Source organism: Hippopotamus amphibius, chromosome 5 (assembly GCF_030028045.1).
Source record: "Hippopotamus amphibius kiboko isolate mHipAmp2 chromosome 5, mHipAmp2.hap2, whole genome shotgun sequence".
Lineage (NCBI taxonomy): Eukaryota > Metazoa > Chordata > Mammalia > Artiodactyla > Hippopotamidae > Hippopotamus > Hippopotamus amphibius.
The window spans coordinates 114785443-114811059 of NC_080190.1; the positions used below are offsets into that span (position 1 = coordinate 114785443).

At 42.9% G+C, this 25617-nt stretch overlaps 1 protein-coding gene and 1 long non-coding RNA gene across 3 annotated transcripts in view; both read left to right on the forward strand.

Moving 5' to 3' along the window:
- The first annotated feature begins 4195 nt into the window (after positions 1-4195).
- Positions 4196-12007, forward strand: LOC130853944 (uncharacterized). The gene is made up of 3 exons (XR_009053915.1): positions 4196-4547; positions 6143-6211; positions 10573-12007. It is a non-coding gene; the product is annotated as an uncharacterized LOC130853944 (long non-coding RNA).
- A 1992-nt stretch (positions 12008-13999) lies between these two features.
- Positions 14000-25617, forward strand: part of TRAM1 (translocation associated membrane protein 1) — a 30890-nt gene continuing 19272 nt past the window's right edge. Inside the window, exons 1-6 of one of the 2 annotated variants that reach the window (XM_057734869.1) lie at positions 14020-14317; positions 21331-21417; positions 21931-21994; positions 23417-23538; positions 23647-23763; positions 25499-25557. In XM_057734869.1, coding sequence (XP_057590852.1) covers positions 23488-23538; positions 23647-23763; positions 25499-25557 — 227 coding nt within the window. In that variant the 5' untranslated portion in view covers positions 14020-14317; positions 21331-21417; positions 21931-21994; positions 23417-23487. Of the gene's footprint in view, positions 14318-21330; positions 21418-21930; positions 21995-23416; positions 23539-23646; positions 23764-25498; positions 25558-25617 lie in introns of both variants that reach the window. The other variant, XM_057734868.1, reaches the window with a different exon arrangement.

Consider the following 25617-nt stretch of genomic DNA (forward strand, 5'->3'; position numbering starts at 1 on the left):
GTGGAAAAACTTTAGCCAAAGAATAAGTTTAATCAGAGAAGTGAGAAAATGCAAAAACAAAGGAAAACAATCAAAGGAAACTAAATAATAGTAGTTTACTCAGTAAGCAAAGTCAAGGACCTTTAGTGTCTTCTCAAGGGCTATAGATAACATTCGGAGCCATATCCTGCGATCTGTCTTTGTCGGTGGTGAAACCCCCACCAGGTGGGAGACATTAACTACATGATGACCAGGCTGTATCCATGACATAAGCTGCCACAATTCGAGAATTGGCCTCAAAGAAATGGAAACAAACCAACCCTGGAACTGACGATTAACTCTACCTAAAACAATCAAATTGACATTGGTCAGGCCATCGATGACCAATTTCAAGATGACTGTCAGAGCTACTGTTTCTGCACGTAGCCCCCTCCTTCTGTCTATGAACGCGCTTGCCCCCTGATTGTCAGGATGGGGAGTCGGCCTTTGCACAGGCATCATCCCCCATCCCACCACCATTGCCAGCATCCAATATAAAGCAAACTTTCCTTTCCACCGCCTGGCCTCTTTATTGGCTTTTGAGTGGTGAGCGGCCAGGCCCCAACTTTCAGTTATAATACCATTTCAAAATTTCAAAACATTAGAAATAAGAGAAGCCCTTAAAAGCTTTCAGGCTATGGGTGTGCTGGTAGGATTAGGGGGTTAGAATCACATAGAAGGAAACGTGAATCAAAGGCACTGGCGTTTTCAATGTAACAGTGGGTTTTAGGACATAATGCCTTCAAATATCTGAGGGAGAAATGACCTGTGTCCTAAAAGTTTTTAACCAACCAAACTATCCATCACGTGTGCAGGTAAGGACTCAAAAAGTCTATCTACCATGCACCTCTCTTTAGGGAACTGCTAGATAACCCACTCCAGAAAAACAAGAAAAGGAAGGCCTACAGTTGCAATGGCAAATCCAACACAGGAAAATGTCAAAAATGAGTTTTAAGGGAATTCCCCTGGTGGTCCAGTGGTTAGGATTCCTCACTCTCACTGCTGAGGGCCCGGGTTCAATCCCTGGCCCAGGGAACTGAGATCCCACAAGCCGCAGCATGGCCAAAAAAAAAAAAAAAAAAAATGAGTCCCAAGACAGAGGTGTCCCCAAGAGGAAGCAGAGGCTTCAGAGAGAGATCTTGGTGTGGGGGTGGGGGGAGAGGAGGACTAAACATTATCTGGGACGGCTGAGGCTTTGGAGGGGGAGAAACTGTTGGTGGTCAGACAACAGCTCTCGTTGAGCAATGAAAACAACCATCAGTTAATAGAAAACTCTCCTGGGGCGGGGGGAGGGGGGAGAAGGAGGCAGCTATTGATTCCAAAGAGCAAAGGCAATGCTAAGAAGGAAATAACTATGAAACACTCTCTGACTCTTCAATTTTACATAGGCCATAAGGTAAACACTGATTAAAAATTGCGTTACAGGATAACGGAGGAAAGGAAGTGGGAGGTCGGGAATGCTAAATCATCACCTGTGATAACAGAACGTCAATTCTATTATCCATTTCTTCCTTTTAGTGAGACCAACATCTATTCTAATGGCATATGATGCAGCCCATGCTTTTAATATGTTCCCAAGGGTTGAAGAAAATGTTTCACTAAAAGCACTCTGGTTTTATACCACAGAAGTGCTCCCAGCCTACTCTGTGGAAGTAAATTAATCCTGCCTCTTTCCCCCGCTTCAATTTTCAAAAATGGAGAACATGTTGATCACAAATGATGTATCTCAAGATTTTATATCTAAACCGGAAACTTTAAGGAATATTTTTAACCATCCATTCTCTTGGTGCAAAAATACGGTCTTGAACCACTTTCATCACCATCAACTGGGGTACTTATGGCAAATAAGCAAATTCCTGGTCCCTAACCAGATTTACTGAATCAGAATTCCTGAAAAGGACCAAGGAATATCGTTTTTTCCATTAATCCATGTAGCTCTTTATTCACAGGAATAGAATTATAATTTAGTATTATGTTCTGGGGTTTTATTTGTCAAAGTCAGTGTGAGATCCACACATACAACATCTCTACCTGCTTTTTTTTTAATGCTATTGAGGACAATGTGTATTTTCTTACCCAGTGTTCTTCAGTGTTCATGGAACAAAATCTCTTTCACATTTCAGAGCTAGAAAAAGTTTTCCTCTCCTATGAACTGGTCTATTTCCTTTATGAGACTAGGGCTTGTCAAATTTGACTGATTGTTAGAATCACCTGGGGAACTTTGACAACATGTACAGCTTCCCAGACCCCAAGCCAGACACACTCATCAGAATTTCCAGGTTAAGGGGGTTCCGTGTGATACTCCTCATTAGCCATGTTTCAAACCCTCTGCATGGAACAAATATCTAGTTAATTCAACATGTTCACATTTTGCCTTGAATTCCTGGAAGCTAGTCTTACAGCCGTTTTTCTTGGAATTCAATTTTTAATATAATCATTGTCCTTTTCTTCCCCCATTTTATTACTTGCCTCATTTAGTATGTTTTTAACAAATTCATCTTCAGAGGAAATAATTTACAATACTATCCTTTGGACCAGCACATTCCTGGCAATAGCATTTAAGCCTAAAATAAATCAGTTATTAGGATTAAAGAGTGAAAGAATGTTGTGAGCTTTTGAAAGTTTCATCATCCAGAGTTTACAGAGGCTTCATGGGAAATTACTGTTTGAAAAGTACTCTGAAAATCATTGCTATTAAATGCTATATATATAGTTAAGATCCTGATCCCCCTCTAGCCTCTTTGCTATGGGCACCCCCAAGACTAAATTCGTTGCTCTTCTTTCTTTTTCTTCACCACCTCAAAGAGCTAATCCATTTTAGTGGTGTTAACCATTATCACCAAATGTATGCTTGAGCTTGAAGCTTCTGCTATCTGCAGAAACTCTTCATGTGGCTGTCTCCCAAAGTCCAGCCACCAATGCGAAGAAACTCAATATATCTAAAACTGAACGCTTCTGTTTACTCCACAATCTCATATTCCTAATTACCTCCCCTTCCCAACTCACCACTTGGGTAAATAGCATCACCATTCCCCCATGTCCCCAGCTGAATTTTGTCCTTGGTCACTCCTATTTCTTTTATGCCCCACACCACTTAGCAAGGCAATATTTATGCTATAGTTTGAGGATGTAGATACAACATGAAGACCAAAGAAGATGCTGGTGGGTGTGAGAGATGCCCAGGAGTGATAAACCACCTAGGAAATGAAAAGGGCTCACTTCACAGAGATGAAACCTATCATTTCTCTTACATAGTCAGGGATTAGTAACATTATTTGTCCAATCAATTCCTCGTCTATAGAAAAAGAATGATAATGGCACCTAATTCAACGTATTGTTGTATTAAATGTCCATTGTATTAGGGGCTTCCCAGGTGGTGTAGTGGTTAAGAATCTGCCTGCCAATGCAGGGGACACAGGTTCGATCCCTGGTCTGGGAAGATCCCACATGCTGAGGAGCAAACTAAGCCCGTGTGCCACAACTACTGAACCTGCACTCTAGAGCCTGCGAGCCACAACTATTGAGCCCATGTGCCACAGCTACTGAAGCCTGCGCGCCTAGAGCCTGTGCTCTGCAACAAGAGAAGCCTGCACACCACAACAAAGAGTAGACCCCGCTTTCCACAACTAGAGAAAGCCCGCACACAGCAACAAAGACCCAGTGCAGCAAATTAATTAATTAATTTTTTTAAAAAAGTTCGTTGTGTTTAGGACAGTGCTTGGCACCCAATAAATGTTAGTTGCTATTATTTTGTTGTTGTTAACAGAACACATTCACATATTCCCTTATGATCATTTCACTTGGACTTAGCACCAATTAACCTCCATAAGGCACCATATTTACTTTTCAGTAAAATCTTACCATAACTTTTTAAAGATAAAATTCACATTCTTCATCTTGGGATTTAAAATTTAATAGTTGTTAAAATCTTAAACAAGTTATTTTACTGCGCCTCTGCTTCCTTATTTGAAGTAGGGAAAACGTTATGTTCCTGCTTGATAAAATTAATAATGTATATCAACAGTCCTTGGGGGACTGCAAAGAACTGTACACATTTTAATTGTTTTCACTTGTGCTGTAAGCTTTGTCTTTGAGTGCAAGGGCTGATGCAAACAAGGAAACAGCTCCAAAGAATCCTTGGCCACCACCCCAAGACCTTGGTTCTACTAGGCACGGAGCCATACGCCATTTTTCTGATGGCTACAAGACATCACGTCAGCGCCACCAGTCACAAATTCCCTGGGGCATAAGACCTTCTAATTTTAGAAGCAGTTGAGCAAAGCATCTTGCACAGGATGATGCACTCATTATTTCATTCTCCTCAGGTGAAAGTGATCTCCGGGGTGGCCTCCTTGGCAGAGATAGGTCTCCAGTTACTTTGCGAAGGACCCGCACCTCCCCGCCCCCCACCTCCGCAATCTGCTGTTGTGTCCTCATGTACCAATCTCCCCAGGAACCGCTTACCTTACCACCATTTTCCTGTCTGTTCATGAGAACTAAGACCCTCCTGCGGGTGAAACAAATTCAAAGTAAGACCCCTCTTCTATCTGTGTCTGTTGAGATTATTTCAGAAATCCATCTGACTACATATCTCCAGAGTCCTTGGCTGTGGCCTCAAAGGCAAATCATCTATTCTCTCCCATCCATCTATTCTTCTCATTCACTCGTGTTCATACTACTGTTGGATTTTTCTCCCCTGATCCAATACCTTCTACTGTTCCTCTATCTTTAGAACCTTGTTGAAGCCAACCTGAAACAAAAAGAAAAAAAGATACATTGAGAGAGAGTCCTGGTGAGATCAAGTACCTGCTTCTAGCTCCTAAGATCCACACTGCTTCCCAGTTCCCGAAGCTTTTCTTTTGAATCTGTTGAATCTTTTGATTCTTCTTTTTAGTCCCTTGAAACTAGAAGAGTTATCATAAGATAATCCACTCCATTATAAAGAAATCCTCCTACATCCTCCACCACTGCACAAACATTCCCTTGACCAGTTGCCTAAACGATACCCTAGCCCTCCCCTCAAACCACCAAGCCCCACTAAAGGGGCTGACAGTCTCCTCCTGTCCAAAGCCCTCCAGGGCCACCTCCTCCTGGGGCCATCTTTCCCTCCACCCTTGTGGCTGTCACTCCCCCCTCGTTCCTTCAAAGCAGGAATGCAGCTCACAGTCTTCCTGGCATCGCCCTTCCTCTCTCATCACTGCAGGGAAGAACCTCCACTCAGGTCCCTGACTGCTTTGTCTCTGCGGACCTTTCCTTCTTCCTCCTTTGTTTCAGTGTGAAAAGAGGTGTCCCCTCCTATGTAAAGTTAATCCCCTACCTATGTTCTGGAGGATCCAAAGCTTCGAGACCTCAGTCCACCAATCCTCCCACTTCTCCCCATCTCCCCAGTGTCTTCAACCTCTTCCTCTTTTCCCTTTTCTAATTATCTAAACATGCTCAACTGTCACATCATTCAAAAGCAAACACAAAACCTACCTTAACTCCCTTATTCTTCTTTAGTGACCTACTCTGCTCTCTCCTCCCCTTTGAAGCTAAACTTCTTGAAAGCATTTACACTTCCTGTTTCCATTTCTGCACTTTGTATTCACCACTTTCTAAAACTGATCTCTCATCTATCAGAGAAGCATTAACTCGGGCCCCTGGTGTGCTAAATAAAGTGAGATTAAATAAAGTGAAATAAGTTATAGTTTAAATAAGGATAGACACTCCATTGGGGGTTCCTTAAAGCTTAAGCTTCTAGAGGTCAGAAGATCACAGTCCTGCCCTTAGGCGGACCTGATAGTGGTCTGGGTGGGTCACAGCCTCTTCATTACCAGTCAGCTCTCTCTCCAAGGCGGACATATCCGCTCTCGCCAATCTTTCCTAAGAGTCATAACACCGTGTTATAATTTGGTTCATAGTTTCCATAGCAGTAAAATTTATACTCAAGAAAATTATATTATTTCCAACTATTAAAGCAGTGATTTTGCTTCTTCATAGAAATACAATTTCTTCCTCACAATGTGAGTTCAATTTTATATTCTTAAAATTTACTGTAAATGATTTAATGATAGCATGTAAACAGATAAATGATCTTTTTTTTTTTTTTTTTTTTTTTTTCAAATGGGCTTTGCGTTTCCATCAGAGCAGCAACCAGTCTCTTCAATGGATCAAGTTGAGAGTCATGACTTCCTGGAGGTTCAGGGTTGTCTTGGTAAGTGAAGCTCCTGGAGGACTATTTACATTGCAACAAGAGTGGGTTTGTCAGACACACAGGCTGGCAGCCCTGGGACTTTGGGCAAATTACTTAACCTCTCTGAGCCTCAGTTTCCCCATTTTTAAATTAGAATAACAACTATTTCATAGGGTTTCTGTGAAAACTAAATGATGTAGCCTATGTGGAAGCAAAAATACGTGGCACACAGCCATGCAACAAATATTAGTTTCTTCTTTTCCATCCTTCTGTCCCCTAGGAGACGCCGAAATCCAGCAGTCCCATTTTAGCTCTTCCTCTTATTAGGCGCATGTTTGTTGCACTTACTTTCACGTCATCTCAGAACTGCTCTTTTCCTTTTTGTATATGTCTGGTACGACCAACTAGAGATAACCTCTTTGAGGGTAAATATCGTCTTTCCGTTTCTTTTATATTTTTCATAATTACAGCAACCCTATGCCACCGATTTCCCTAGATAGGCCCAATTTCAAACAATCTGCTTTTTGTCCTTTTTTAAATTATTAAAAATATCCTGGGGCCCAAGCTCCATTTGCCAAAACATCACTTACCCAGAATATAGTGACTGTACCCACCGGAGCCAGCACCACGCTGGACCGACAATGGCCTCCAGAGCTGGACACACCTGAGCCATCCGTCTGCTTAAGAGAGGCCTCCAGACCCTGAAGGGCCTCGTTAGGCCGCTTTCCCCACCTTTCTGACCCGCCTTCCAAGGATTTAATGGCACACCCCACCTCCCTATAAGCTTCTGAAGCAGCCCATCCTAAAAAGGAAGCTGAAATTAGAACCGATTCCCCACTTGCCCTAAAAGGCCATCTGGATAATTGCCCCATGGGCAGGACCCTTTCCACCCTCGTTCCCTTGGAGGCAAACCTCCAGGTCATCCACCATCACCACATTCTCTCCCCCACCGCTCTTCCTCCCCATAGTTGACGTAAGGTAACCTCCCCCACCCTTCCACTGCATCCTCTAGAACCCCAGCTGTGTCTTCAGCCAAATCCTCCGCAGTCTCCACCCCTTTCGGCATATTTTCTTCACCCTCTTGCACAAAAACCTGGTGCAGCTCTAACTGGAAACTGAAACCTTCTTCCTCTGGAGCCTCGAGAGGCAGCTGCTTTCCCTCCCACCCGCTGCACACCACAGAGCCGAGGGGTGGCGTGGGTGTCCCTGTGCCCCTCCCTGCTGCGGACAGACAGCCCTCCCCCTCGCTCAAAAACCCCCGCGTTCCTGGGAACCCAAGCTCTCCGACTACCCCACCCACTGCCCCCCACCCCGCGACCATCACCCACTAGCCGAGCTCCTGACTCCTCTTCGTCCCTTCATGCGTGCCAGATGTCAGCGCCGGGCTCCCTCCCTGGCCCTCTTGCCAGTCTGCCCCTTGAGTCCCTCTTGGTGACAGGACGTCCATAAAGCCCTCTCCCCTCCTTCCGCCTCGGCTCCTCACGTCCGATGTGCACCCCTCCATCCACCTCGGCCACCTGCGCCCTCCATCACCCCCTTCCTGTCTCGTTGCCAAGGACCGCAGGACCTCAGGACGCATTCCCAGCATCCCACTCTCTGACCATTTCCTCCGCGGCCAAGCAGCCCCACTCCGACCATCTTCCATCCCACGGGCGCCCACAATTCTGAGGCCCCAGCACTCTGTATCTGGGGGCACACTCAGAAGGGCTGAGCTGGAGAGAATTTCATGAAAGGCCTACGGACAGAGGAGCAGGTCAGCTGAGAGGACCAACCAGAGCCAGGGGAGCTCCTGGGGACTAGGAACAGGCTGAAGCGGCAGCAGAGAGAAGGCAGTACTGAGCCCAGCAACAGCTGGAATGTGAGAGCAAAGCTGATGGGGGCTGTGGCCACAGAAGAACACAGCCCCGGCCAGAACCATCATAAGGCCAGGAAGGATCAAGGGAGAATAAACCCCCAAGACTCTTTTCTGGTTTTTGGCCTTGCATTGGCTGAAGTCAACTAATCAGAGGGCCAGGGAGCCTCAGTGATGCGGTCTGGAGAGTGTTGCCTTTCACAGCAAAAAAAAAAAAGGGTGAATTGGAGGGTGTAGGGTGACAGGGTAGGAGGAGCACAGCCACCTCCTCACAGCCCTGGCCTCATCTGCAATTCCCCTCAACATCCTTGCCCCTCTGTCATGCTGGCCTGGCAAACTCCAACTCTCTGCCTTCTCCAGAAATGTATCTAAGCAGGGGGAAGGGACTAAGGACAATTATGGGGCTCTGCTACTAGTCTCACTTTAAGTGTAGGTCTGCAAGTCTCAAGGAGGTACTGCTGTCTGATCACATTCCTCTAATCCATTCACTGTCCCACAATCTTACCCCATTTTCTCCTCAATCTCCGATATACTATCCCCACTCCTGATGATTTCATTTCACATTTTACTGAGAAAATAGAAGCAACAAGAAGACAAGTTCATCTGGCCCCATTCTTAACCTATCCCCAAACTCTGCTCTCCTCTGGTTATTATGGGAACCCCATCCCTGTTACGGTGGGTGCCTCCACTTGTACACAAGATGCCGTCACCTCTTACAGACCTGCAGGTATCTTCTGCAGAAGAAAGTTCTCTCTCTAACGGGACATTCTCTCTGCGTGCAAGCAAGAATAGATCATATCCATGGGGAAGGATGGATTGGGAGTTTGGGATTAGCAGATGCAAAGTATTACATATAAAATGGATAAACAACAAGGTCCCACTGTATAGCACAGGGAACTATATTCAATATCCTGTGATAAACCATAATGGAAAAGAATATGAAAAAGAATTTATATATACATAGCTGAATCACTTTGCTGTACAGCAGAAATTAACACATTGTAAATCAACTATATGTCAATAAATTTTTTTAAAAATAGATCATATCCAAAAAGAAAACAAAAACTTCCCCTAGATCCTTCAGCCCCTCTCTAACTACTTGCCTATTTCTCTGCCTCCTCTCACTGGAAAAACTCCTCCAATGAGCTGCTCACACTCATGCCTCCATGTTGCCACCACCCACTCTCTCTTGAACCTGCTCCAATCAGCCATTTATTCCTACTGTTTCGAAGAAAACACTCTCCTGAAGGTCATTAATGACCTTCACAATAAGTCAGGGTCCCAGCAGGAGCAAGTGGCACATTCAGAGTGGATAATGTGAGGAAATCTTCACAAAAGGACTCTCCAGAGGTATGGGCAGGGCATAAGGAAACCACAAGGGACACTGGCTATAACCACAGAGTGATTCAAGGAGACAGAGGAAGGAGAAAGTACTGGAGCCCGAGAGAGAGCTGTGGGAGAGGACCTCCTGACAGAAGCTGTGATTTACTCTGGAAGATGGCACGAGTGCAGGGGGGCACCCCGAGCCCCTGACTGAGCACAGCAGCACTGCAAGTACCTACCATGTCTGCCCAGTGAGCTGGAGCTCCCTGCTGAGCTGGCAGAAACTCTCTCAGGCTGCACCTCAGTGCCAGGCTCTTCCTGCCAGGTCCTCCCTCCTTCCTTCCACAGGTGTCATACAGGTATTGTGGTCTGCAGGCTTTCTCTACCGACTCCCCTCCCATTTGTTTTTCACAAATGTTACTGATGATGAATCCCTTACGATGCTAACTGTGTCTTAGCATCTATTTCCTGGATAATCCACACTGCCACAAACTCCCATCCTCTGTCTTGCCAGATCCAATAGTCATCCCAAGTCCTACGGCTTTGCAGGGTATGGTAGGTTTATGCAACTAAAAGAAGACCAGTGGGGGTATTTTCTCACAAAAAAGTGAAAAATAATTAAATTTAAAGTTTGAAAGAGTCCATTTTGGTTTAAAAACTCACTTTAATGGAATAATTAATTTGCAAGTGACCTATACTATTTCCATGACACCCTTTACCAAACAAGTCTTGAAAATACCCATCACAGAAATAGAGACACAGATGTAGAGAACAAACATATGGACACCAAGTGGGGAAAGTGGGGGTGGGGGGGTGGGGAGACTGGGATTGCCATATATACATTACTAATAAGGAAAAAAATATCAAATTGTACACTTCAAATATATTCAGTTTATTGTATGTCAATTATATCTCAATGAAAGTTTTTTAAAAAAGATGAAAAGTAAAAAAAGAAAATGCCCACCACACTGGTAATGACTTTTACTGTCTGCCTTCCATTCCAGGTATATGAGATTCAAGAACACAAACTAAGTGTTTTTTTGGAGGATAATAAAAATGTTCTAAAGTTAGATTATGGTGGTAGTTGCCCAATTTTGTAAATATATTAAAACCCATCAAATTGTACTCTTGAAATAGGTGAACTACGTGATGTAAATTATATCTCATTAAAGCTGCTTTTAAAAATGCAACTGATTTCGTCTTGCAGAACTGAAAACCACAGCCACAGAAAGATAGAGAAAATGAAAAAGCAGAGGACTTTGTACCAGATGAAGGGACAGGATAAAGCCCCAGAAAAACAACTAAATGAAGAGGAGATAGGCACCCTTCCAGAAAAAGAATTCAGGATAATGATAGTGAAGATGAGCCAGGACTTTGAAAAGAGACTGGATGGAAAGATCTAAAAATTTACCAAAGACCTAGAAGAATTAAAGAGCAAACAAACAGAGATATGCAACACAATAACGGAAATGAAAAATACACTAGAAGGAACCAATAGCAGATTAATGGAGGCAGAAGGGCGAATAAGTGACCTGGAAGACAGAATGGTGATCATCACTGATGCGGAAAAGAATAAAGAAAAAAGAATGAAAAGAACTAAAGACAGCCTAAGAGACCTCTGGGACAATGTTAAACGCACCAACATTCGCATTATAGGGGTCCCAGGAGGAGACGAGAGATAGGACCCAAGAAAATACTGGAAGAGATTATAGTTGAAAACTTCCCTAACATGGGAAAGGAAATAGCTACCCAAGTCCAGGAAGCGCAGAGAGTCCCAGGCAGGATAAATCCAAGGAGAAACTCGCCAAGACATATAGTAGTCAAGCTGACAAAAATTAAAGACAGAGAAATGTTATTAAAAGCAACAAGGGAAAAACAACAAATAACATACAAGGGAACTCCCATCAGGTTAACAGCTGATTTCTCAGCAGAAACTCTGCAAGCCAGAAGGGAGTGGCATGATATATTTAAAGTGATGAAAGGGAAGAACCTACAACCAAGAATACTCTACCCAGCAAGGATCTCATTCAGATTCCACAGAGAAATCAAAAGCTTTCCAGACAAGCAACAGCTAAGAGAATTCAGCACCACCAAACCAGCCCTACAACAAATGCTAGAGGAACTTCTCTAAGCGGGAAACATAAGAGAAGAGAAGGACCTACAAAAACAAAAACAAAACAATTAAGATAATGGTAATAGGAACATACATATTGATAATTACCTTGAATGTAAATGGACTAAATGCACCAACCAGAAGACACAGACTGGCTGAATGGATACAAAAACAAGAGCCATATATATGCTGTCTACAAGAGACCGACTTCAGACCTAGGCACACATACAGACGGAAAGTGAGGGGATGGAAAAAGATATTCCATACAAATGAAAATCAAAAGAAAGCTGAGTAGCAATACTCATATCAGATAAAATAGACTTTAAAATAAAAAATGTTACAAGAGACAAGAAAGGATATTACACAAAGATCAAGGGATCCATCCAAGAAGAGGAGATAACAATTATAAATATATATGCACCCAATATAGGAGCACCTCAATACATAAGGCAAATGCTAACAACTGTGAAAGAGGAAATGCAAGGCAGAAATAGAGACACAGGTGTAGAGAACAAACACATGGACACCAAGTGGGGAAAGAGGGGAGGGTTGGGGGGGAATGAATTGGGAGATTGGGATACCAAATTGTACACTCTAAATATGTGCTGTTTATTGTCTGTTAACTGTATCTCAATAAAAGTTCTTAAAAAAAAAATGCAACTGAATCATTAGAGTTGGCCACAGAAGACAGTAAAGGTTTCAGTGAGGTCACAGATGAATGAGATGTGGAGGAATAGTAGGTGTATGCTGGGTAGATGAGGGGAGAGGAGAAAACATCCTAGACAGAAGCAGCAGCAGGCACAAAGCCAGGGAGGGCCTGGGAAGAGAGCAGACCATCCTGTGTACAGCGTGGGAAGCCAGTATGCCGGTACTAAGAGACTGGGGCCTATAGAGGAAGGGTTTGAGCATGTTTGGGTAAGCAGAAACCAAGCCATAAAGCACTATTTAGTCATGCTAGCTTCCCATAAAGGAAAAGGGAAACCACCAAAAAGTTTTGAAAAATTTTGTTAGAAGCGTCATTCTAATATGAAATTGGAAGGTGACTGGAGGTAAGTAAAACTAGTAATTATTTGATCAGAAAGTAGGAAAATAATAATAGCTAACATTTATACCTAACATGTCTACTAAACACTTTCCTTGAATCATCTCACTTAATTTCTGAAGTAGGTGCTACACTTATTACAATTATCTCCTTTTTATTGATGATGTGATTTGCTCCCTCACCTCTTCAGGTCTTCAAGCAAACGCAATTTCCCACACTTTCCCTATTCCCCTTGCTTTATTTTTCTCCAGGACCCTCATCTCAATTTAAGATATGTTTCACTTTTTAAATCGTGTGTAAAGATTTTCTTCCCGAACTAGAATGAAAGCCCATAAGAAAAGGTTCATTTGTATTTTTCCTTTAGCTCTGTATCCCGTGGTTAGCATATAGTAGACACCCAATAAAGTTTTTTGAATACATGAATACATAAGTAAATGAGGAAATCGAATCTCATGGAGATTAGGTAATTTGTCCATGATCATACAGGTAGACTGACAGAATTCTGATTTAAAAAAACCACAAAAACAAAAACTCATGTTCTTAAAGCACGAAGGCATTCACCAGAGTTGTAATGTTGTAGGGAAGATAAGTCCCCTCCTGAGGCTGCAGCAGTGGGAAGAGGAAAGGGAGGAGGACTGAATGGCCTGGGTTTGGTAATAGTTTAGATACGGAAGGACGCTGAAAAGTATCAGTCCAGGGTGACCTTGGTTTCTAGATTTGGCAAAGGGGTAAACAGTGGTACAATTCATCGGGAGAAAGAATACAAGGAGTCTTGGTTTGGGAAGAAATATGAAAGAGAAGGACGTCTAATCCACAAACTTCTAAAAATCACCTCCTTAGATTACCGTGTTGTTAAAAATGTGAAGCAAGTAAACCCAAACTTATCTCGTCTTCAGTTGGATGCCCGTTGGGGGAAGGGGATGGGTAGGTGAGACCAACTAGGAATTGCTCTTTTTTAAAAACCAGCTCAACGCTACAAAGAACAGGAAAAAAAAAAAAGTCCTCAGGCGTGTTTAAAATAACTCTGACGTTAACTTTTAAGGCAGATGCTAAAACTGGAGAATGCCCCTACCCTTGTGTAGTTAAACTGTAGTCATACGTTTAGATTATCTTGCTGGTGGCAGCGGCTTTCAAGAAGTGACAATCAGTGTGGAAGCAGGCACCGACACCCAAGCCCAGGATGGCAAGGAGAGCGGAAGGCACTCTTGCAGCCGTGCACGCCACAGCACGTGGCCACCCTCGGACCCTGGCGCGGACTCAGCCGCTTAAGTGAACGCAGGAAGCTCGCGCCTCAAATGACTCCCAGCCCCCGCCCTGGCGCAGAGCAGGGGAGGCTCCGCTCAGGTTTCTGACACTCGCCCGGCCGCGGACGGATGGCCTCCGGTCCCGAGGCGGCGCTGTGGGCCCGTAGGGGCGGCCGCGACACGCGAGTGCGCCGTCTCCCCATTGCGCATGCTCGCCTCCTCTGGGGGGGCTCGCTTTTTTTTTTTTTTTTTTTTCCCGGCGGCCCCGGCGGCTGCGTACTGGCTGTGGGATGGGAAGTGAAGCCCCAGCGAGCGGCAGCGGCGGGGCTGTGAGGAGCAGCGAGGGGGAGGCGGCGGCGGCGAGTCGGTGAGCAGCTGGGAAGAGCGGAGCCGGGGCGGAGCACCTGCAGGCACGGGCGGCGGCTTCACCATGGCGATTCGCAAGAAGAGCACCAAGAGCCCCCCGGTCCTGAGCCACGAATTCGTCCTGCAGAATCACGCGGACATCGTCTCCTGTGTGGCGATGGTCTTCCTGCTGGGGCTCATGTTCGAGGTGAGCCCCGCCCGCCGCCACCCACCCCCACCCCCACCCCCAGCCCGCCCGCCGCCCGTTCCCCAAGCCCCGGCTGCCCGTTCAGCCCCTCGGCCCGGGACCGTGGGGGACCCCCGGCGCGGGGGAGGTGCCGGTCGCCCGGCCCCGAGGAGCGGGCCTGCCCCGTGCCGCGCCGCGCCGCGCCGGCCTGGGGTGCGGAGCCCCGCCGGGAGCCTGGCCGCCGCCCGCCAGCCGGGGCCGCCGCGTCGCCCCCTCGGCCGCCGCGCACGCCGCCCTCCCGCCGCCGCCGCCCCCTCCCGCCGGCCGCGCCGCGCAGTTCCTGGTTCCCGCGAAGGGTTACGTGGCAGCCGGCGAGGGGCCAGCGGGCGGCGGGGGCGGCCCCTGTGCGCCGGGCTGGCTGCGGGCGGTGGGCCGACCGGGGAATGGCCGGCGCGCTCGGCTGGCCAGGCCGCGGGGGCCCGGGGGGCGCAGGGGGCGGGGGCCGCGGCGGCGCCGAGTTGGGGGTGAAACCGCCGGAGCCCAGCGTCCGCTGCCCACTGGAAGGGCGGTGGCCGCGGGGCAGCGAGGGATCGCCGCGGGTTCGGCTCACCCACCCGATTGTTTAAACTCTTGTCTCCCAAACTGGTATTGTTCCCAGTGATGGAACTTTTTGCCCCGGCGCTTGCTCTTTTCCTTAAAGAAATAAGGTCTGATACAGAAATCGGGGTTCTGAACAGCAGTGCCGAGGAGTCGAATAATTTTCTTTTTGTTTCTTGAAGTAGGAGAGGATGGAAATGTCAGGAGTGTGTAAATTCTCTTCCCACGTAGCGAGTGTTGTGATGACTTACTTAACAGCTGTTGAATGTGTAATAAACTTCGCCAGGTGAACGTGTAACATCCTGCGGCTTCCTTTCCGTCGCTCCCCAATACACACGCCCATTCCTTATCTTCTTTCCCTTTTAAATTTTTCTCTATAGCTCCTGTGCCCCACCAGATACACCAGTTATTTTACTTATTTATTGTCTCCCTCTTCCTGGAATGTAACCTCAGTGAGGACAGAAACTTGGCTTTTCTTCATCTGTTTCCAACGCCTAAAATAGTGCCTAGGATTTAGGAGGTGCTTACAAAATATGTGCTTAATGAGTGACATTAAGAATTCTTGAGAAAAACTGGTGGAGTGAGACTCCCAATGACCAAAAAAATGAATAAATTGTTTAAATGGAGCCCCTTTGGGTTTTTTTAATGTTATGATTAGGTAATTTAATATTTTAATAGTTTTTTGCTTTTGTTCCAGTGGGCTTTTCTGGATCTAGGTATAGATTTTTTGATTCTTGATAGTGTCATTTACGTCCGCTTAGTCTGCTGCTAAGGAGGTAGTAGGTATCCTGAAAGGAAGGGCAGAAGAGAACTAACCTGTATAATTCTTTTTAGGCTGGGCCTGTGCTGCTTACCTAAGGCATGACCCAAGGCTAAGCCTAACTTTTTGTGCTCTGTGTAAGGAAATAACATCACCTGTGCTGTTCTCACAGCCTTTGTTTGCAAAGATCAGATAATATGGTGTGATGGCATCTCATGGTTTATGAAGTATTGTATGAATGTATATGATAATAAAAATGCAATGCTAAACGTTTGTGCTGTCTCGGAGTTTTATACATATATATACTTTCTGCTTTGGTATTAGAAGTAATACTTCTGTATATACAATTTATTGAATGGTTTTGTAAAACTTTCCTTAACCCGTTTCTACATGGTAAGAATTCCTGACTCTAAAGATATAATTTAGGAGTGATATTACCTGCAAGGTGTATTTGCAATGCTTTGAATGAAATGAAATATAAATCAGAAATGTTAACACTTAGAAACGGTATAACTTTGCTTTTATGTAAAATATTTCATGTTCTCTTACCACATTTCTAGGGAAGTTCACCACCTGTGCCTTGCCTCACATGTCAGTGATTTTTTAACAGTGAGTGGATTTTCGCCTTCTGTAAAATTTATCAGTTTAAACAGACACAACAAAGATCTAAATAGAAGTTTTTAAAGTCAGTTCAGAAAAGAATGTTGAAGTAGCATACAGAAGAAGGGTTTGTTCTGGTCGTACTACCTTTTTCTTACCATGTGTTAAAGTCTTAGGATTTGAAAGAATGTTATCTACATATGGGAAAAAATACACTGGATTAGTTTCGCTACTTGACTTTTTTAAGGAATTGCTGCTGAATCTCGATGTTAACATAGTTATAGAATGACAGTATTTGTGCTAGAATAATACGGAAGTTGATGTTTTTGCGAAGGAAGTGTTCAGCCTTTTGTGTAAATATATTGAGGAAATGTCAAGGATTTATGGTGAAATTGACAAAGCAATAACATACTGTATTACTAGCCAAAATGAAGAATCAATATAGATGCTGAAGCTAAAGGGAGTTAGGGCTCTACTGCTTGCTAACTTGGTGGCCTAGGACATGTCATATAACTTCTCAGAATTTGTTTCTTTTTCTGTGAAATAGGCTCCTCGGGTTACTCTGAGAATTAAACTAATTTGTATAATGCCTAGTTCAAAGTTTGGCTTACAGGAGGCATGCCATAAATGGTAGCTCATTATTCCTTACGTATTGATCAAAGTCGAAAAATAGAAGACAGCATTTTTAAGTGAGAGAAGATTCTAACAGTTAGCATCTAAAGAGATATATATATATACTGATAAGGTTGATTAAGCAATAGTTTGTTTTGGGGGAATGAAAGAGTTAATTTCCAGGGAACTTTGTGTTATCAAAAATTGCTGTGAATTTTGAAATTATGTGTTTCGTACAGACAATTTCTGTCCACATACTGCAAAAGATATAAGGATACTTGGGAAGCTTTCTGAAAATGAGGATATAGAAGAGGAGTTAGGCGTTTCCACGAGGAATATTTTCTTCTGGGTGGGAGTCGCTTTTCAGATACTCAGGAGTCCAGGTTGGTTGTGCCGTGCCAGATTTGGGGGACCTTAACAGTTTCAACTATATGGGACCATCTTGGAGGTTTGTTTTATTTTTAAGCATGGCTTGTGTTAATGGCAACATTTTCTTTCCCCTTTTTTTTTAAGAACTTAATTTTATGTAAGTTGGTGAGGAAGTGGGGTTTGATATTCAAAAATTGCCTTTGTCTTTGAGGCACCCCGTCAATGTAGTAGTTACACTTACCTCTAACAAGCACAAAATAGTTAACATCTCTGTATGACAGGAAAAGATACCAAGCCCCAGCTGGTGATCAGGAAAGAAATACTATGATGTGCATGATGTTGTATGCAATACAGAATTAAATAATTCATTAGCGTCGTGGTAACCTATTAAAGATATATCTGAATAAGTCCCATATTTTTCTTATAAATGAAGAGCAGTGCTTTAAATGTCCTAAATTGTCATAATCTCAGTTATTTTACTTTTGACTGCATTAAATATTTCTGTAGCATATTTTATTCCAAACTAATTTGCCTTACTATTGATTAACTGTAATATTAGTTTAACTAAAGCAGTGCTGGCAGGGGTCTGAGGCTTAGTAGGCCTAGAAATGGCTAAGCGCATGATTACTGGTTTAATTTTTCTTCTTTTTATTTTTCTATAAACTTTTTTAGGGTGTATAGTTTGTAATTTTCCTCTTCTTATTCTGCTTACTGTCACATGCTAAGCTAGCTGGAAGCCAGATTTTAATTTTATTTGGAAGCCTAGCATAAAAGCATAATCTAATTTTTGTTGCTTTGGGAATTTGATATTAAATTTATCATTGAAGAATTTCACTTATCATTTGTAAAAAAAACTTAAAAAGTTTTTTTAGCTGTGGTAGTGGTGACCTCATATTCTAAACTAGAAACAGGGATGTGGAGTGTGTGTGTGTTTATATATGAAATCTAAACAAAGATATTAAAACATAAAATTTAATAGTCAACTTTATTAAAAAGAATCACAGGAAAGCAGTGTTACCCTGGAAACTCACCTCATCTATCTGCTCTGATGTATCCATGTGAATGACCCAAAATGTAATACAGAAAAGCCTTACTTGCCTTTTCTAGTGAAGTGATCTTTATGTATCTACCAGAGAAGCAACTGTGGTGGCCATACCCTGACTTCATCTCACAGGCCTCCGTATTTCCAAATCCTGATTCCAGAATCACAGAGTTGAGCTGCAACCTACACATTGTGCATCTCTGCCCTTCTGCTGCTCATCTGCCAGCTCGCCAACTAGTCCAGGCTTTGTGGGGCCTGGTTCCTTTACTTTTCTCCAGTATGTTAGGCCCTTGTTGCTTTGCTTTGCTTTGCTTCCTGTAGACTTTAACTACTGTCCACACTCTCCTAGACCCTCAGCTCCCTTTCCCTCTTGGTCCTTCTCCATGTTTGGCCTGCAGATATCCAACCGTGGATCCAGCCTGCCATCTGCCTTTTCCGCACCTCCCCCTTTGTGCCTTGCTCAGGGTTGTCAGAGAAAGTCATGCACTTGTGCTGATAGATAATATTACAAGGCAAAGGTTTCTGACCTCAGACAAAAGTAATACCCAGGGATCTGTTTACTTTCCCCTGGCCAGCTCCTTTCCCTAAAGTAACTATAAAAATACTCATCATTTGAGTCCCCAGCTGTGCTTAACAGATGACATTGCTTTTTCCCCCCCATGGGGAATTTCTTCACTTTCTTGCCTTTTGAACTTATCTGTCTCATCGTTTTTACCTTCTGCCTGATCTAGGAGGAAAACTGCTTAAGATCAACCTTCAGCTCTGTCCTTATATTTCATCCCTACCAGATCTTTCCATCCATTATGTCCTTACATGTTAAATTCTCTCTGTTCCCTGGCCCCTTTCCTGACTGCCCCCACACTGGCTCAGTCCCTTCCATCATAAAATGACATAAACCTTGACCTGGCATCTGTCGCTGGGAACCCCTTCGTTCCTCTTGTGCTCTGAACTCCACTGTGAGGTGGCTTTTGCTCGCTCTTCTTCATTGGAATCGCTCAAGCTGTGACCACTGATGACTTTTTATATATATAAATTTATTTATTTATTTATTTAATTGGCCGTGTTGGGTCTTTTTTGCTGTGCGCGGGCTTTCTTTTGCTGCGGTGAGTGGAGGCTCCTCTTCGTTATGGTGCGCGGGCTCCTTATTGCCATGGCTTCTCTTGTTGCGGAGCACGGGCTCTAGGGCGTGGGCTTCAGTATTTGCAGCACATGGTCTCAGTAGTTGTGGCTCACGGGTTCTAAAGCACAGGCTCAGTAGTTGTGGCTCATGGGCTTAGTTGCTCTGTGGCATGTGGGATCTTCCTGGAGCAGGGATCGAACCCTTGTCCCCTGCATTGGCAGGTGGATTCTTAACCACTGCACTACCTAGGAAGCCCACTGATGACTTCTTAAATCGTCCAGTCTGCTGCACTCTTTTCCTGACCATCTGTATTGAAACTTTGACTTTATTAACCACTCCTTTCTGAACTGTCTCCCCTTTGGCTTTTGGGGCATCCAGCTCTCTTCATTCTCTCTCTGCCTCTCCTTTCCTCTCTGATCATTTTTACTTATTTCTCCACCAGCTTTTTTCTCTGCCCTCTCTATGGTTCTGATGTTGTCCTCCTTCTCATCAAATCCTGTACACTCTCCATAGAGGGTTTATATACTTCCACAGCCTTGACTATATATCATGTGCTCTGTGTAAATAGAGACTTCCAAATCTTTAAGCTTGGGTCTCCCTGCAGAGCTCCAGGCGTGGGCCTTACCTGCCTGTTGATCTCTCCAGCTGCATATCTCACAGAAATCTAAGTTTATCTAAAACTCTTCTTTCCGTAAAACCTGCTGTTCTTCCTATATTCCATGTTTTTATTAATAGTATTGCTTTTCACCTAGTTGTTGGAAGTATCAATATATAATCTTTGGTTCTTCCCTCTTCCTGCTTACCAAGCCTTATTCTGCCTCAAGTTCCACTTCTATCCCACTACCACTGCCTTAGTTCATCAGGCCTTATTATCTTTCACGTGGTCTCTTGCAAAACTCTTGTACTTGACTTGCATCCTTTCTCCAATTTACGTTTTATCTAATATTCAGTAATATTGATCAGTCACCTATTAAGTGCCACGCACCACACTGGGCTCTAAGGGTACAGTGATGAGCAGAAACAGGCGTGGTCCCAGCTCTCATGGCGCCTCCGCCTAATGAGTGAGACAGCAGTGATTAATATAGTCACACCAAGAGCATGCGTTTTGTAATAAAGGAACGCAGGTCTCTGAGGTAACCTAAGAAAGGAAATGACCTACCCTGAGAGATGAGGAAGGCTCCCTGGAAAGGGTGTAGTTGAGCTGAGATCCAAAGTGGAGAGGTTTTTCCAACAGTGTTTTCGATAAAACTGCGGGTGCACAGAGCCTGTGGTGAAAGGAGGGCAGGAGGCAAGGGAGCAGGAAGAAGTGGCCGGACCCGGGGTGGAAAGGCAGTGGTGGACTTTGTTCTTATCCTGGAGAGAATGGGAATCTGGTGGAGGACCTTCAGGGAGGTGGTGGGGGTGGGTGGATGTGGGCAGTGGCGTTAATGTGATCAGGAGGGGATTCTGGTCGCGGGATGGAGCGTGGGTCCGTGGGGGCTTGAGAGATCAGCACCGTGCCGTAGTCAGTGGTCTTTCTGAAAAGCATGAGTGAATAACTTCCCCCTCCTCAGAATTGTCTGATCAGCCTAAAATAATGTCTAAACTACTTTGCTTAACAAACTAGGCCCTTTGTAGCACTTGGTAATTTTTCTAGGCCTTTCTACCCCTTCCTGATGTGTGCTGGGGCCTGACCTGTTTACTTCTCCTTGACCTTTGTGCTTCTGTTTCTCCTACCTGTGCTGCCCTCCCCATCCCCCTGTGCGAGCCTAGGGAACTTTTCTTTTCCAACAGGAGACAATTCCTGCACCACATCCACTGCGAAGCCTTTGCAGAGCATGCCTCATTCCTCACCCCAGGAAGAAAACAAAAACCAAATAAATGCATTGTTTATCCTGAGTTCACATTGGCACTGATTCTGCGGTATTATAGCGATTTGTTTACCTGTCTTCCAGACCCAAGTTTCCAGTCATCAGGATTCTATCATTCATCTTTGTTATCCTTTCTTGCCCAGCACAGTGCCTGGTGCCTATAAATATTGAGTAAGCATTCCATGTTCCTGTCCTGACCACTTTGCTTTTACTGGTATTCGGGTCAGTTAAATATTTATTGACCGTGTAACTGTGCCAGGTGTGTGGGAGATTAACACACACACCACAGACCCTACCTTTGATCCACTTTTGTCATGGTAACTGTGCTTCCTTTAATTTACATTTAAAATTTTTCTTGATGGAAATTTTGTGTTCATTGCACAAGCCTAGAGTAGAGAAACATTATCAAAACACTGTTTACTGGAACTATAGTATCTCTTGAAATCTTAGAGTTAGAAGTGAATTGCGGAATCCCATCTAAACTGCACAGTGCGCTGGTGAATTATGTCAACTTTCAAGCTCAACTCCTTAGTGATCAGGAATTCCAGTCATGCCTGTCTGGGTGCAGCAGGAACTAGGATGCCCTTGGGTTCTTAGATGTGGGGATGGAACTTGGAATGTTTTTCCCCCGATTTGCTGTTTGGGAAAGGGTCACAAATTAACTTGATCATTTTCTCTTTCTAGATAACAGCAAAAGCTTCTATAATTTTTGTTACTCTTCAGTACAATGTTACCCTCCCTGCAACAGGTAGGTAGTTTTCTTTTGGAATTTTCTGGTTAAGTATAAGAGTTCAGTTGGACAGACTTGGAAATTTCCATGAACACTAGGTTCTTCATTATTTTCACAGATCTCATTCATGATGAGACTGAATATTATTTTGATGATTTTGTAATGCAAGATCTGATGTTTTTGGTTGACCTCACCCTGTATATTGTATGAAAATCAGTTTTTATGTGTTTAATGTTTATTGTGTATTTTTGTAAATGGGCTTGAAATCCCATCGAAGAACTTTTTTTTTTTTTGCCTTCTCTTCTCTGATCTTTTCCTAAGAAAATCCTAAGAATAGATATTTTACATTTGTCTTAAGTGTCATTGTTCAGTCAAGGTTTCTGAAGTCCCAATGTTCAGGTTCAGTTTTTCTTACCAATGAATTCTGCTTTGGACCTGTAATAACAACCTTAAGCCCATTTTTATTTTCACTTTTTGGTTGTGCTCTACCATTCTATCAGTTATTTTGATTAGAGAGAATGTCAATAAGCATCTGGTAATAGCATCCAAACTACACTGTTACGTTTTATTTCAAAAAGTTTTTCTAAATGATGCTATGAAAATCAAGTTGTTCTTGGAAGTTGCTTATAGTTGAATACAGTAATATAATTACCTAACATGGGTGAGGGGTGGGATATTCAGTTAATAAAATATTAACATATTCAGCAGTAAACTTACCCCGAGTCTCTCTGTTTAGAATAAAAGATCTATTATACAGTATGCTGTTGGGTTTTTGTTCAATTGTATCATTTTGTAAATATTTGATTTAGTAGCTTAGATATCAGATTACTCAAAACCACAGAGTTGTTTTGAAATTTGAGTATGCCAGAGAACAAAGCTGTTTTATCAGTTCACAAGTATTTTGAACTTTTCAGTCTTGTTCTGAAAAATTTTAGCAGTTTTAAAGATTGAAAACCATTGTAGCAGTTGCCTCTGTCTCTCCTGCTTAAAGTTCAAAACTAAATCAAATAAAGGTTGTCAGCTTTCCCATCAGAATTATAAATGTGGTGTCTAGTTTGAAAGTAGTGCTAGAACGTAGAAAGTTTTAGAAGTTCTTTGAAAAGACAGGCAAATGGACCAGATACAACTTTAATATAACCTAAGTATAACCTAATCTCTACCCCTGGGGTAATACCGGTTTTATAGTCTGCAAAAATCTGAGTGTGGCCTCCCCTCCCCTGCTCTCTGGTCTTTAATGGCTGTAACTAACATGTGTCAAGTCTTTGTAAGTAATTTCTCCTAAGACTCAAGGTGTCCAAAAGCAAATTACCATGATGTTTCTGTAAACCTATTTATTAGGTTAGTCTTCTCTTGCTTGTTTCCATAAGTATGTTGTACTTAGTGCTGTTTTTATAATCTTATGTATATTTTTGTGTGTGTCCTGTCCTTTTTGGCCTTCAGAAGAACAAGCTACTGAATCAGCGTTCCTTTATTACTATGGTATCAAAGATTTGGCTACAGTTTTCTTCTACATGCTAGTGGCGATAATTATTCATGCCATAATTCAAGAATATGTGTTGGATGTAAGTATACAATCCTAGAAATCTATACTTTGTAAAATACTAGTTCTCCATTTTATAAGTCATTAAATATATTTTATAATCTTAATTATTGATTGTTTTTATTTTTAGAAAATTAACAGACGAATGCACTTCTCCAAAACAAAACACAGCAAGTTTAATGAATCTGGTCAGCTGAGTGCATTCTACCTATTTTCTTGTGTTTGGGGCACATTCATTCTTATTTCTGTAAGTATGTGCTGTGCTTAAATTCTCATCCCTCAAAGTATTTAATTATATACCCAGAACAGAAAATGATGTCCTGTTTTTAATGTTCTTAAGCAAACCCTGAACTTTAGAAAAAAAGTCCACTTCTGTTATTTTTCTTCTTATCTAAGTTTAGGAGTTCTGCTGTTGAACTGGTATAAATCAAGTTTCATCAGTAAGCCTCTCTTGTAGTTAGTTTTTATACAACAAAAACTGGCCGCTATGTTTTTTAAATTTACTTATGTATTTATTTATTGGCTTGGGTCTTCATTGCTGTGTGTGGGCTTTCTCTAGTTGTGGCAAGCGGGGGCTACTCTTCTTGCGGTGCGAGGGCTTGTCATCGTGGTGGCTTCTCTTGTTGCTGGGCGTGGGCTCCAGGTGTGTGGGCTCAGTAGTTGTGGCTCGCGGGGTGTAGAGTACAGACTCAGTAGTTGTTGTACACAGGCTTAGTTGCTCTGAGGCACGTGGGATTTTCCTAGACCAGGGATCGAACCGTGTCCCCTGCATTAGCAGGCAGGTTCTTAACCACTTCGCCACCAAGGAAGTCCGTCAGCTGTGTTTAATGTTTCAGAAACCTTCCTCATTTTTAGTCGATCTGAATGTTGTCTTCATATCTTGTAGTCATTTGCTGGTATCTGTATTAGCAAAAAGGGTAAGTTATCAGTGATACTTTCAGTAGGTTACATGAGCTGTACTGTTTTCAGTCATTTCCTTCTTTAAAAACAGTCCAGGTATTTATTGAGCAATTTAAAATATTGATTAACTTTTTTATTAAGGCTATCTAAACCGGTAAGTATACCATTCTAACTGATGAGGGGGAAGAGAGTATTGACTTCAGTGTTAGTAATTGTCAGTCCTTTAAGAAGTTTATGTGAACCCTGGAGTTTACATATTTTTGAGTTTGTCAGGACACAGTTTTTTTTTAATCACGGTGTTAGAGATGAATAAATAGGCAAAGTGAATTTTCCAGGGTGTGACGCGTATGGTTGGAGATAGATTAAAACAGCCTTTCAGTGCTTGTTCCATTGTAAACTGCTGCATTGTGGATACTTTATAAATACACGTAAAGTTCAACTTAAAATCTGTTTTATACCTTAAAATTTTTTTTTCTATTGTTGATGTACAAAAATTCTTATATATTTTTTTTAAATGTTAAAGTATTACACTTCATTGGGAAAATATAAGGATAAGTCACTTCAGGTTTTTTTTTATATATATATATTTGATAATTCTCACTAAATTGATCTGGTTATCTAAGAATAAGACATGGTTATTATGTGGACATAATCCTGTAAAACTTGGTGGCACCTTGATCTTCTGTCTCTCGTCAGGTGCCACCTCTTTCTGAACCCTTTCCTTGATTTCCAGGGACAAAATTCATCCCTCCGGTGGCTGTTGTACCTATGTTATATACCATCACTGTTTCTTGGTTGTGTTATGTATGTTTGCATACGCGTCTTTTTTACCCTCCTGGACTGAAAGAATTTCTAAAGCCAGGAATTATGTCTTATTTGACTTCACGTTACTCATTAATTTTCACTTCACTAAAGCAAGAAACTCAATGGAAAATAACTAAAACATCTAAAAAGTTTGACTTTGGTGGGCTCTTTGGAACTTGAGGTGAAGAGTTGTAAGTGTGCAAGGAATGAAAATACAGTTTCATTTTCTAAGAGGTTTGCAGTGCTCATGAGGCTAATTTTTGTATCTTCTCTCTTAGGAAAACTACATCTCAGACCCAACTATCCTGTGGAGAGCATATCCCCACAACCTGATGACGTAAGTCATTTTTAGCAGGCTTTTCCTTGTTAAGGACCATGATTGTGTCACTTTTAAGCA